General features: G+C 47.4%; 1 protein-coding gene across 1 annotated transcript in view; it reads left to right on the top strand.

Moving 5' to 3' along the window:
- Positions 1-4,953: 4,953 nt before the first annotated feature.
- RUFY1 (RUN and FYVE domain containing 1) overlaps positions 4,954-14,695 on the top strand; it is a 56,189-nt gene continuing 46,447 nt past the window's right edge. The window contains exons 1-2 of the mRNA XM_081091945.1: positions 4,954-5,224; positions 13,615-13,788. Of these exons, the coding sequence (XP_080948071.1) occupies positions 4,960-5,224; positions 13,615-13,788 (439 nt within the window). The 5' untranslated portion in view covers positions 4,954-4,959. The remainder of the gene's footprint in view (positions 5,225-13,614; positions 13,789-14,695) is intronic.

Here is a 14,695-nt window from a genome sequence, read left to right as displayed (position 1 = left end):
AAACAATGAATGGGTTACCAATGATATCAAGAAAGAAATAAAAAACTTCATGGAGCCCTGGCTGGTTTGGCTTAGTGGAGGGAGCATTGGCCTGCGGACTCAGGGGTCCTTGGTTGCGGGCACATGCCCAGTGGGGAGTGTGCAGGAGGCAGCTGATCGATGTTTCTCTCTCATTGATGTTTCTAACTCTCTATCCCTCTCCCTTCCTCTGTAAAAAAAAATCAATAAAATATATTTTTTAAAAAACTTCCTGGAAACAAATGAAAATGAACACACAACAACCCCACATCTCTGGGACACAGCCAAAGCAGTCCTGAGAGGAAAGTTCATAGCACTACGGGCATACCTCAAAAAAAAGAGAAAAAACAGTAATAAGATATTTAACCCTACAATTTAAAGAACTAAGAAGAGAACAACAAGAAAATCCCAGTGGAAGTAGAAGGAAGAAAATCCCAGTGGAAGTAGAAGGAAGGAAATAGTAAAGATTAGAGCAGAAATAAATGACATAGAGACTAAAAAGACAATACAAAAAAAAAAATCAATGAAACCTAGAGCTGGTTCTTTGAAAAGATAAACAAGATTGATGAACCGTTAGCCAGACTCATCAAGAAGCAAAGAGAGAGGACCCAAATAAAATCAGAAACGAAAGCAGAGATGTAACAACTGACACCACAGAAATACAAAGGATTGTAAGAAAATACTATGAATAACTATTGACAACAAGCTGGATAATGTGGATGAAATGGACAAATTCCTAGAAAAATACAATCTCCCAAAATTGAACCAGGAAGAATCAGAAAACCTGAATAGGCCAATAACAACTGAGGCAATGGAAGCAGTAATGAAAAAACTCCCAGCAAACAAAAGCCCAGGTTTAGATGGCTTCACAGGGAAGTTTTACCAAACATTCAAAGAAGAAGTAACACCTGTACTCCTCAAACTATTTCAAAAATCAAAGAAGGAACACTTCCAAACTCTTTATGAGGCCAGCATTATCCTAATTCCAAAACCAGATAAAGACACTACAAAGAAAGAGAAGTACAGGCCAGTATCCCTGATGAACATAGATGAAAATATTAGCAAATAGGATCCAGCAATATATTAAGAGATCATACACCATGACCACGTGGGATTTATTCCAGGGATGCTAGGATGATACAATATTCACAAATCAATAAACATGATTCATCACATACACAAATTGAAAGACAAGAATCACATGATTATATCAATAGACACAGAAAAAGCATTTGACAAAATCTAAATGTGGTGAGAATCCACCAAAAGATTGGGAAGAAAATCAAGAGTGGCAACGGGCTAAGGGTGGAATCATACTCGGGAGAATGCAGCGAACAAATGAAACCCATAAGAAACAGGGCCCAAGCAGAGAGGAGAAAAGAGCTGGGAACAACCACACAGGGAGATGGTATAAAAAAAAATGGTGGGGGTGGGCTCAGGAAAGGAGGCTTGGCCACATGTTTTCAAGGGAGGAATTTTTATTATAGAACATTTCAAGCATATGGGAAATTACAGAAAATAACATAAATATGTCAGAGTTTCTTCTAAATTTTACTGTTTTGTCCTAAAGTAAAACACACACATCCTCTTCATTAGAATTGCCATGTTTGTTGCCAGGAGAATTAAGATTATTATCAGCACACTCAATTACCTACCTTACCAGGAATACATATTTTATAATGCCCCATTTACAATTATGAAATAAAATTCATAGATAATAAACCTAACAAGTCTTAAAAATTTTTTTTTAAAAATAATCTGTCCTAACTGTAACATAAAAGAGAAATAAGTCTATAATATATATTGCAGTATGTAAATGAGGTACAACTACCACTAAAAGAAATACTGTAACCAGACATTTGCACCTTTATATAAAATCCCCATGATTGTGACACCACAGGCACTGTCTTAACATCTCAAATACCAAAAGCAAGTGTTGTGGGTGATGAGATGTTCCGAAATGGTTAATATCTCTCAGTTTCTGAACAAATCAATTTAGTTGCATTCTGGGAAAATTTGGGCTATATTCATGGTACTGCTCACAATACTCACAATTCTCCTTTTCCCAGGCACTCGTGGGACTTACCCTTCCAACTCCCGTGAAGTTGGAGGTGGCATGTGACTTGCTCTGGACAGTGGAATGCGTGTAAGTGAAGCCTGTCGCTTAAGTACCGGGGCGGGTAATGCTGATGTGAAGCTCTGCTCCAAGCGAGGGACCCTCCAAAGCCCAGGGCCTCCAGTGAAGGGCGATGAGAAGCCAACTTTGGTTATGTTACGCCCGGAGATTTGGGGCTGTTACTCAAGCACAGCCTGATACAACGTTAAAACGGTTCTCGCCCCTGCCCCCCAAAAAGAGTTTCTATTTTTATGCAAAATGGAATTAGATCCAGCTCTGGTCATTATAAACAACCGTTTCACTTATGTGACTGTCCAGGGGCACTGGAGTCCTATGGGTCCTGGACAAGACTCGGTACCATCCTGTCCATCCCAATCCTCAGCCACGTGACAGCTCCAACACTCCCACCATTTCCCACTCACTCCCCACCCCACTCCGAACACTGGCCTTCTGGAACCAGCCCAACCAGAACCAGCCAGACCCTGAAAACCAGTGAAGGGGCTAGTGTGCTAGGGGCAGGGGCCTGGCAGAGAAGAATTACTGAGTGGGCTGAGGGCAGGGACCATGGCAGAGAAAAATTGCTAATTGTCTCGCCAGAAAAGCAATGTGTTATGATTAAACCCAGCCAGGTGTGACCCTGCTCGTAAATTTTATGTGAACTTTTTACCCTGCCAGTACCAGGAACAGCTAATGAACTGCTTTGCAGTTTGTTTTTTCTTTTTCTTTTCGTTTTTTTTTGTTTGTTTGTTGTTTTTTTTTTTTTTGAAATACTTTGTAGTGTTGCAGATAAAAAGCTTTGCTGTACCCTCGGTCGGGACTGCAGTGCAAGGCTCTCCCTATGAGAGGGACGTGCTGTAGTCAGCTGGCCAGCTTAATAAAGGCTCTTAAATTTAAATTCTGAGTCGGTGGTCTATCTCGCTGGGCTAACTCACAACACTAGTACCAGCTTGGCATGTCAGCATTTTGAAAAACCCTAACTTAACTCTGGTGCCGTGTCACATATAGAAATTTTTTGATATTTGCAACCATAGTAAAACAAAGACTTATATTTTTGATATTTATTTTATATATTTAAATGCCATTTAACAAAGACAAATCAACCAAAAAAAATGAGTTCACGTGTCACCTCTGACACGCGTGTCATAGGTTCACCATCACTGGTATAAGGGAATAAATGCTGAGAAAAAAATAAGTTACAATTTTAAAAGAAAAAATCAGTTTAAAAAGTCCAAATTTTTATGCAAAATCTCTTAATCTCTAAATATCTGCAACAATTTAAAATATTTGAGTTTAAGGCCCTGACCGGTCACTCGGTTGGTTAGAGCCTGGCCAAGCACACCAGGGTTGTGGGATCAACCCCCAGACAGGGTACATGCAAGAATTGACCAATGAGTGCATACGGAGCTAGAACAACAAATCCCTTTTTCTCTCTCTAAAAAATCAACCAATCGATCAATCAATATTTTAAAGTTTAAGCACTCTGGCAGTCAGACCAAACAGTTCTGGTTTGATGAGGCCACACACAGCACTTGGCAAGAAAAGAAATGTCAAAAGCGAATGAAATTTGGGTTTCTATTTTGTCAACTTTTCTTCGTTTCCAAGTGACAAAATAGTCTAACTTCTTGCACGTGCAGAGCGCCCTGCCCAGGCCTCCTGTGGGTGACGCTCATCACAACGGCGCCGGCGCTCCTCCTGCAAAACCGTGTTTACTGAGGAGGTAGGTTCTGTTACTGCCCCGCTTAGATCATTAACAGCAGAACCGGAACCTTGAGATCCCGCCCACCAGTGTGCTCTTCCGCGCCAACCTGCTGTATTTAATTTTTTCTTAAATTCTGTTCCTTGCCTCTCCTCTCCGTGTCCTTTTGAAGTATGGTAGCAATCATCTCAGGTAGAAACTACAGTTTAACTCTAACCCTGCTGTTTGGCTGAACACTAGAGAAGTTATTTCGATTTTCTGAATTGTATAAATCATCCCATTCGATTGAATGCCTTATTGATTGTGATGTGACTACCCCATTGGCTGTGACCTTACTGGTTTTAGAAAGCACATTCCTCTGCACCTGGGAACCAGGACAGCACAATTATCCCAGGACCTGAGGGTTCCAGGTAATGTTTCCCTGTCAACTCAGTGGTCCCAAGACCAGGACGCACAATTACTCTAAATTGCCTCGATGGCTCCAGATAATGAGTTCCTGCCAACCCAGTGATCCGGAGACCCCAAACTGTAATTAACATGCTCAATTCTGCTTCTGTAAAGGGCTTTTTGGGAACCAGGTTCCTCATTCCAAACCCTGGGATGTAATCAATGCCTGTGTGATCTTTGCCTATAGAAGTCTGGTGTTGCGGCCATCTTATCACTATGAGATTTGGGAAATGGCCTCTCAACTATCCCGGATTTGCAATAAATGTGACTCTTTAACTCGACTTCTTGAGGCGTTCTTGTGTGACTCGCGGGGTACATTACAACACTTTCCGCTCTTTCTAGGGCTTGTCCTGCGGCTGCTGCAGAAGGATGACCAAGTAGAAAAAGGAAAATAGGAGCTGAAAATAAGGGGGAACCAGCGTCACAAAGAAAACCAAGTCCGGGGGCTGCGTTCCCGGCTGGGCGGGCCCCCGAGGGGAGGAAGCCGGCGCGCCGGCCCCACGCAGCCCCGCGGCGGGAAGGTGGGCGCCGCCTCGGTGATGACGGCCCCCCAACCCGCCGGGAGGGGACTCGGCCCAGGGAGAGCGGGCGGCCGGGCACCAACCCTCACGCCCGCCCGCCCGAGGCGCCACCGCGCGCCACGTGACGCGCCCACATGACGCGCCCACGTGACGCGGCCAAGATGGCCGCCAGCAGGGGCGACGGCGGCCTGGCGGAGGGGGGGCCGGGGCCAGAGCCCGGAGAAGAGTTCGAGGTGGTGGACAGGAGCCAGCTGCCAGGCCCGGGGGCCCTGCCGAGCGCGGCGAGGCGGCGGGCGACGGCGGAGGGCTGGTCGGCGCCCATCCTGACCCTGGCGCGCCGGGCCACGGGCAACCTGTCGGCCAGCTTCGGGGGCGCGCTGCGCGCGGCCGAGGGCCCGAACGGCGCGGAGGGCGCGGCGCGCGCAGGTACGTCAGTGGTTGCGCTGCGGGTTCCGACGGGTGGGCCGTGGGTGGGGCGGGGCCGGCCGGGCCTGGCTGGGCGCGGTCCCACGTCTGCCGTGTCCTGTTTTCTCTGCGCCGTGGCCGCGCCCGGATGAGCACGTGGGCTTGGGGGGCGGGTGTGGACGCCCCCGTGCGCCCCGCCCCCGTGCGCCCCCCGTCCCCCCCCGTGCGCCCCGCCCCCGTGCGCCCCCCGCCCCCCGTCCCCGTGCGCCCCCGCCGCCCCCGAGCGTCCCCGCGCACCCCCCTTGTGCGCTCCGCCCCTCGCCCCCGTGCGCGCACTCCCTCCCGCTCCCTGAAGTGTTAGTGCGCCTTGGACTTCCCGAGATTGTGTCCTGCCTCCGGGAAATGTGCTGCAGAAGCAGCACGGACACCGGAATAGTGTGAACATCTCAGTGGTTAAGAGAAACCGAGTAAAGTTTAAAATTGGACTTGAGATTCTGGCAACGAAGAGTAGTTCTGGAAGGTAATGAGAAAGCTGTTCGACCCGGATTTCTGGTTCCCGCGAGCTCGCCAGCTTCGTGCAGCCGCTGGTGTTGGTGCACCCCACGCCCCGGGCGTCCTGAGAGCCAGGCCCGGTCTTCCGGGGCCTCTGAGACGGTTCCTGGCGTGTAGTAAGCAAATAAAATTCGTCAGGGCCCAGCACACAGATGCATACAGGGCTGGGGAAAAGTAACTTACAGTTGTTCATACAGAAAATAATACAACGATTAATAAATAATACAAGAATAAACTAGTGTACTCACAACTGTAAACCTACTTTTGCCCCACAGTGTAGTTGAAAAGTACTTGTTTTCCATTTATAGTAGGTGAATAATAGCCAACACTTATATTGTGCTTCCTAAGTGGCAGGCTTTATCTTAAATCTCTGCGTACATTAATTTTATCTTCACAATACTACCTAATAGCAGGCCTGGCTTCCTGGTGGATAGCCAGTGCAGGCTGTGGTTAGCGTGGTCACCCAGGACTGCGCTCTGGGCAGCGCCCCATGCTTGAAATTCTCAGTAATTATATCTCTGAGTTTGTGTTTCTTAAGTGAAGTCCAGTGGAACAAGGGCGCACGTGGAGAAGCGGGGCCTGGAGGTGGGCTCCTGTGTGGTTCCACCTTCCACTGCCCCCTCGGACAGGTCCTCAACCTCCCGGGCCACTAAGGACTGACCTGGGGCTTGTCTCTACCCTCCCTGACGCCACTCCATGACCACTGCGGGGCTGGGGTGGGGGTGAGGGGGCTCTGGGCTGGGGTGGGGGTGAGGGGGCTGGAGGTCACACCTTCTGCGGCTCAGGGCAGGACAGTCTCAGGCTGGCAGCACCACAGCACACTAGGCAGGCATCTGGGCAGGGGCCTCACACCACCCCAGCCAGATACAGACTGTACCCCTGCAGGAAGTTGTGATGCCTTAGACCAGCCGTGGGCAAACTACGGCCCGCAGGATCCGGCCCGTTTGAAATGAATAAAACTGAAAAAAAAAAAAAAAAAAAAAAAGACCGTTTCCTTTTATGTAATGATGTTTACTTTGAATTTATATTAGTTCACACAAACACTCCATCCATGCTTTTGTTCCGGCCCTCCGGTCCAGTTTAAGAACCCATTGTGGCCCTCCAGTCAAAAAGTTTGCCCACCCCTGCCTTAGACCCTACGAAGGGGAGATTGACTTCCTCCTCTCTGCCCTGTAGCCAGCCCCACGTAATAGGTACCATTATTCTCCCCATTTTTTAAAGAGACAAACTGAAAGAGAAGTAACTTGACCCGGTTGCTTAGACATGGCAGAGGCAGTACTGGAACCAAGACATCTGCCTCTCGAGACCATGCTCTCAGTCAGATACCTCAATGCCTCGAAGCTTCTAATTTTATAAGTAAATGAGTGGCCCAGTGCACGAATTCATGCACATTGAGAGGAAATTAATTAGAAGAAATATTTTAATATCGCTGTTTGCCCTTTCTCTATGATACAAGTGTCAACCAAATTCACGATCAACAATGAGAGATGTGATTGGCGCCAACAAGAGCTTCATATGTATCACACATGCACGAGTCAACTTAGCCTTTTATAGATATAGAATAAACTTGCTTAATTAGACCTACTTTTTAAAATATATATATTTTATTGATTTTTTTAAAATATATTTTTATTGATTCCAGAGAGGAAGGGAGAGGGAGAGAGAGATGGAAACACCAGTGATGAGAGAGAAACATCAATCAGCTACCTCCTGCACACCCCCTACTGGGGATGTGCCTGCAACCAAGGTACATGCCCTTGACTGGAATCGAACCCTGGACTTTTCAGTCCACAGGCTGACACTCTATCCACTGAGTGGAACCGGCTAGGGCTATTTTATTGATTTTTTTACAGAGAAGAAGGGAGAGGGATAGAGAGTTAGAAACATCGATATGAGAGAAACATCAATCAACTGCCTCCTGCACACCCCCTACTGGGGATGTGCCCGCAACCAAGGTACATGCCCTTGACTGGAATCGAACCTGGGACCCTTCAGTCCACAGGCCGACGTTCTATCCACTGAACCAAACCGGTTAGGGCTAGATCTGCTTTCTGATGTAGCTAAACTTTTTCCAGCCCAGTGAAGCACTCCAACTTCTCTTTCGGGTAATTGACAGCAACACAGCAGTAAATATCAACACAAAGCTGATCATTATTGTAGATCATGCAGTGAGAACAATGGGAAAATTTTTAACTGCAGCAGTGTTTGACTGTATTCTGCGCAGTGAGAAAACCTGAAGTCATTTTCAAGGTCCACCATTTCTTCTTTTCAGTCGGGTCAAGTTTCTAAGCTTTCTAAATCTCTGTTTTCTGGCCAATGAAAAGAAAATAGGATTCCATTGAGTCTCCTATCTACCTACTCCAGGACTCCTGTGAGGATCAAATGAGATGGGGCATGGGAAAATGCTTCACAGACATTTGGTTAAAGTGTAAAGTGTTCCTGTGTTCCTGGGCTGCAGAAACTCCAAGGAGGCTAGTCGCTAGGGAGAGGAAGCAGGCATTGCTACGTGATGTCATTACCCAGAGCCCACAGCGACCATTTCTGGGCCGGGCTGGCCTGTGGGCTGCATTTTGCACCATGGGGTCTTGGCAGCGTTGACTGTGATTTGGTGGGGTGTCACTCCGGGGTGGTGGCGGGCCTGTGTCCCACTTAGGGGAAGCCAAGTATTGGTTTGTGGTGCCGGCCAGTGTGTGTCATGGAAGCTCCTGCATTGAGCGTCTCCCCCCTGATGGTCAGTGCGTGTCATAGTGAACGGTTGGACACTCAGTATATTAGCCTTAGTATATTAGCCTTTTATATATAGAGTCTAGTGACCCGGTGCATGGATTCATGCACATTGAAAGGAAATTAATTACAAGGTGGCCGGGAGGGCGGGACTGGGTGAGATGGGCTGGACATGCTCTGGAGCCAACCTCCCGCTGTCCCTCCTTGGCCGGCTGCACCTGGGGTGGAACTGTGGCTTGAAAGGCATCTGTGGAGTGAGCAGGAACCCTCTGGCACTTGAGGTCCCTCAGCCTGACCTGTGGGGATTGGGCTGAAACTGGCTCTCCGACATTACCTGAGGGGTCCCAGAGTGCGAAAGGGCACTCTGCAAAGTTGCTGTGGTACAGGGTGTGGAATGCAAATATAAGTGTGCAGTAAACCAGATTCGGGGCCGATAGTGTCCCAGCAACAATATAACCCACGGCCGGAGGTGGAATCACGCGGTCCTGCGAGGAATCAGGTTCCCTCCTCTCTGGTTTCAAGGTGTGTCACCTGAGAACTGCCGCTGCCAAGTCACTGCAGTTCAGCAGCTCCTGTGTTAAGTGTTTGCCCCCTGGTGGTCAATGCGTGTCATAACGACTGGTTGGACAGTTGGACACTTAGCATATTAGCCTTTTATATATATATACTAGAGGCCCGGTGCACAAAAATTTGTGCACTCAGGGGGGTCCCTCAGCCAGGCCTGTGCCCTCTCGCAGTCTGGGACCCCTCGGGGGATGTCCACCTGCTGGCTTAGGCCCGCTCCCTGTGGGGATCGGGCCTAAGCTGGCAGTCAGACATCCCTCTGGCAGCCCGGCAGCCCTCAGGGGATGTCCACTGGCCAGAGGGAACCAGGCCTAAGCTGCAGTCGGACATCCTTAGCGGGAGAGGCTCCCGCCATCACTGCTGTGCTGGCAGCCATTCGCCTGGCTTGTGGCTGAGCAGAGCTCCCCCTGTGGGAGCGCACTGACCACCAGGGGGCAGCTCCTGCATTGAGCGTCTGCCCCCTGGTGGTCAGTGTGTGTCATAGTGACCAGTCATTCCCAGTCATTCTGCTGTTAGGGTCAATTTGCATATTACCCTTTTATTATATGCCTGGTGCATGGGTGGGGGCTGGCTGGTTTGCCCTGAAGGGTGTCCCAGATCAGGGTGGGGGTCCCGCTGGGGTGCCTGGCCAGCCTGGGTGAGGGGCTAAGGACCGTTTTCAGGTTGGCCACACCCCCTTCAGGGAGGGGGGTCCTGCTGGGGTGCCTGGCCAGCCTGGATGAGTGGCTGAGAGCTGTTTGCACGCTGGTCAAGCCCCCCAGCAGGGACCCTCACCCCTTGAGGGTGTGGCCAGCCTGGGTGAGGGGCTGATGGCTGTTTTCAGGCTGCCAAACCCCCTAGAGGTAGGGGTTCCTGCTGGGGTGCCTGGCCAGCCTGGGTTAGGGGCTGATGGCTGTTTGCAGGCTGGCCACGGCCCCCAGCCACCCAAGTTCCCAGTGGAGGCTGGCTGGAAGCAGGTTTCTGGGATTTATTTAGCTTCTGTAATTGAAACTTTGTTGCCTTTAGTGGAGGCCACATCTCAGGCAACCAAGCCTCCTGCTTGCTTCAGCTCTGTGGCTGCTGGCCGCCATCTTGCTTGGGTTAATTTGCATATAGTCACTCTAATTGGCTGGTGGGCATGGCTTGGGGCATGGCGAAGGTACAATTTGCATGTTTCTCTTACTCTCTACCAGATGTTACAACACACTGGCAGCCCTTTGCGCTGTTTGTGGCTGCTGGTTTGTATTTTTTTCTGTCTTGAAGGTATAAAAGCAATTTTAAAATGTTTTTTAGGCAATTAGCAGGTTTTACATAAAAATTCAGGACCCCAGTTTCTGAAACCTCTATTGACAGCATTCTTCCAGCAAGAGTGTCTGAAGCTCAGCCCCTCTCTGCCGTGCTCATTTAGGTCAAGGCCCGCCCCTCTGAAAGGGTCAAGGTTGAAATCCCTGATCAGACCACTTATTTGGCAATCCCATAAGTGTAGAATTTTGTGACATTCTGTATGTTGTGTTGAATTATTAATAATGAAGCTTAGAGATGTGAAAAGCATGGCCAAGGTCACAAACCTAGTAAAATTGAGAGATAGACCAGGTTGAAGATCCTCCCGCTTGAATTTTCTATAATTCTAAGTCGAGCATGAATGGGAATAGGTGACTCACCAACCAGGGGTGGATGAGTTGGCAGCAGTGCACTGCCCCATTCCCAGCAGCAGTGATGGGAGCCGCTGCCACCCCCAGCTCTGACCACCTAAAACACTAGTCTCCACATTTTTGGCTCACATGACCTCCTAAAGCAGTGGCTCTCAACCTTCTGGCCCTTTAAATACAGTTCCTCATGTTGTGACCCAACCATAAAATTATTTTCATTTCTACTTCATAGCTGTAATTTTGTTACTGTTATGAATCGTAATGTAAATATCTGATATGCAGGATGTTCTTAGGCGACCCCTGTGAAAGGGTTGTTTGACCGCCAAAGGGGTCGCGACCCACCGGTTGAGAACCGCTGCCCTAAAGAAACTTCAGCTTTTTTAAAATTACTTTAGAGAGAGAGAAACATTGATTTGTTGTTCCACTTATTTATTTATTGGTTGTTTCTTGTACATGCCCTGACCCAGGATTGAACCCACAACTTTGGTGTATCAGGATGATGCTGTAACCAACTGAGCTACCCAGTCAGGGCAAGAAACTCCAACTTTTAAAGTTGACATATAAAGTTCTTCATCATAATTTTAAAGTTTAGAATATATTTTCTGGCTCATTATAAATATTGACTTTTTGAAATAAAACTGTTACATCACTTTTAAGTGTGCCGAGTGATATGTAAATACCTTAATGATTTGATAAGCACTAGCATTCATCTTAAAAATAAACATGTTTTTTAATATTTAAAATTTTTACATTTTTCCCTTTTACCCCTTGAACTTGAATTCCCATTCCACTGCCATATGTTTTATAATTTTTTATTGGTCATCATATCATATATCTCAGCCAAAAATACATAAATAAAAATTTAATAAACTTTTCTTGTGACTAAAGCTGAGTGTTTTAAAAAAAAACCCTTTCTTTTGGAATGTACCATTAAAAGTATTCGCGATGAATAAGTCGATAAAAGGAATTTAAATATAATTTTATAAATAATCATACATATATTTTTCATGGAATTTCCTCTCTTTTAAAAAACATACATTTTTATTGATTTCAGAGAGGAAGGGAGAGATAGAAGCATCAGTGATAAGAGAGAATCATTGATTGGCTGCCTCCTGCACACCCCCTTACTGGGAATGGAGCCCACAACCCAAACATGTGCCCAGACTGGAAACTGAACCATGACCTCCTGGTTCATAAGTGAATGCTTAACAGCTGAGCCACACCAGGTAGGCAGGCGCAGTTGCCTCTCTGTTAAAATGAGCTAAATGATATTGATTTTTTCATGAGCATGTATCTGTAGATGAATATATATGATTTACTGATAAAATGTGATAGGACTCAGCATCAATTTTATTCCAAATTTTTTGTTTTTATGGATGTAATCCCCGAGAAACCTGGTTCATATAAATAAGAATTATAGACAGTTTTGTTAGAGCAGTGTTGCTCAAGTCTTTGAACTTGTAAGTTATATGCTCCAAATCACATTGATCTACTGTCAATAATTTTTTTTCAAAGCAAATGAAAATCATCTGACTTGCAAGAGAGGATACAACTTGTAAGTGTTCCCCCCACCCACTAGACCGGGTTTCCTTAACTAAGTGCAATAAAGCAGAGAGGTTTTATAATTTTTATTTCCTTTGCCCATTATCCATTTCATTGAAGTTTCAAATGTATAAATATAACACATAGGATTCTCTCAAAATTTAACAATAATTAAAGAAATATCTCAACCTCTGGGAAGTTTTCCAGCAAAGGCTTTACCAAGATTTATCTAATGATAATTATGCTTGTAATGCTTTTATGTACTTAGTTATCTTGTTTAACCGAGAACACTCAAAATGGTTGGGGCCATCTAAATATTATTTCATTACACCTTTGCCAATACAATATTTTTTGACCAAAAGACTTATTTTACCTTTTCTTTCAAAGCCATTTTCATCAAAAACTTGGAGCTACCGTTTGGCTCATTTAATTTATGAAACCTGTCCATTGAGTTAATGGCACATCTAGAGTATTGAGGTTAGCAGAAAATAATTACATATAATTGGGGGGGGTAGGGGTAGTTTTCTAAATTCAGGACACCCAGCAGAGGGCTAGAAGTGTTCCCCTCTCCCCCTAGACAGGTTTCGTTAACTAAGTGCAATAAAGCAGTGAGGGATTGAAAGCTCGTCCTGATGTTGGTGACCTGATCATCACAGGCGGCTCCACCACCAGGCGGCGTGTGGGACTGTGTGGGGCTGTCTGCACCCAGGCCAGTGCGTGGAGAGGCCGGGGAGTGAACTGACACTCTTCTGTGGGATGGCAGAAGAAAGAGTGCCTGTGAAACAGGAGGTCTGTTCTTGGGCTTCCTTATTTTTAAACCTCAAAACAAAGCGACAAGGTTAATGGCATTGAAGTGGAAAGACAGCTGAGTTTCAGGGTTTTGTTAACAAAACTCATAACGGTCCACTCATTGTGGAAGAAAGGTGGGCAACACTTTGAATGTGAGTCTAGAACCGAGTGGCAGGCGCTTCCCAGGAGCAACTCGGATGGCCCCTCACACCGAGGAGCAGGCGGGAGCCCCCTTGGCCCGACCGGGCGCCCGTGCGGGCTGTGGGCGTGGCCTCGCGGCTTCGCCCAATAGGCACGTCCGCGGGCGGAGCACGTTCCCAGCTTGGGGCGGGGCTTCCTGCGGTTTGCGCCTGTCGGGTGCGCGGAAAATAGGGCGCTGCGTGCGGAGAGGCCAAACTCCAGCCACCGGGAGAGGCCGTGCCTCTGCAGGCTGACCCCGGGCCGGGCGGTCCCGGTGCGGCTGTGACCTCCGGGGTCAGGTGACCGCGCACCGGTTATCCGCGCGTTTGCACCCCGCGCTGACCGCCTGCCGCCCACCCGGCTGGCCTGGCCATTGTTGCCCCGGAGCACACGCAGTCCACGGACAGAGCTGTCCCTGCTTCTGCCCCCCAGCTTCCAAGTGCCAGATGATGGAGGAGCGCGCCAACCTGATGCACATGATGAAGCTCAGCGTCAAGGTCTTGCTGCAGTCCGCGCTGAGCCTGGGCCGCAGCCTGGATGCAGACCACGCCCCCTTGCAGCAGTTCTTCGTGGTGATGGAGCACTGCCTCAAACACGGGCTGAAAGGTGAGTCTGGGCGCCCGGGTCACAGCATGTGCTCATCAGTGCGGAACACTGTTCTGGTGCCGGGATGGCGGCAGAGTACAAGCACACCGCGTCCTGCCTGCAAGATGGGACTTCCCTGAGCACTGCTGTCCGATAAAAAGTCATGCAAGCCAGATGGGCAATTTTTAAAAATATATATTTTTATTGATTTCAGAGAGGAAGGGAGAGGGAGAGAGAGATAGAAACATCAATGATGAAAGGGAATCATTGATCGGCTGCTTCCTGCACGCCGCCCACTGGGGATGGGGCCTGTAACCCAGGTATATGCCTTTGACTGGAATTGAACCCCAGGACCCTTCAGTCTGCAGGCCGAACCAGCCAAACTGAGCCAAACCAGCTAGGGCCAATATTTAATGTTCTAGTACACATTTTTTTAAATTAAAAGAAACAAGTAAAATTAGTTTTAATGATATATTTTATTGAAATGAATATATCCAAAATATCATTGTGATACATAATCAGGATTTAAAAGCCTTATTAGTGAGATATTTTGCCTTCTTTTTTATACTTAGGCTTAAAAACCCGCTGTTTTACATTTATAGCATGCCTCAATTGCACTAGCATTTGAACAAGTGTTCAGTAGCACATGTGACTAGTGATCACCTTGGACAGCACAGTTCCACACCAGGAGGTGGATGATAAACGCAGCAACAAACCAACATAATTATAAAATGCTACAAATTCAAGGAAGCAAAATGGGTTAAATGATAGAGAATCAAAGAGAAAACCTTTCAGCTGGGGTAAAAGGGGACAGTTTTTCTGGGGAGGTGAAACGTCAACTGAGACATACAGGATGGAGCAGTCAATCATGTAAAGAGTAGGGGAAAGCAAAAATCAGAAACAAAAAACAGGTTAAGGGTCCTGCGTG

This window comes from Myotis nattereri (assembly GCF_964212035.1).
Source record: "Myotis nattereri genome assembly, chromosome: 5".
In the NCBI taxonomy this organism is placed as follows: Eukaryota; Metazoa; Chordata; class Mammalia; order Chiroptera; family Vespertilionidae; genus Myotis; species Myotis nattereri.
The sequence above is the reverse complement of the archived record's forward strand: the minus strand, read 5'-3'. Positions and strand labels throughout refer to the sequence as shown.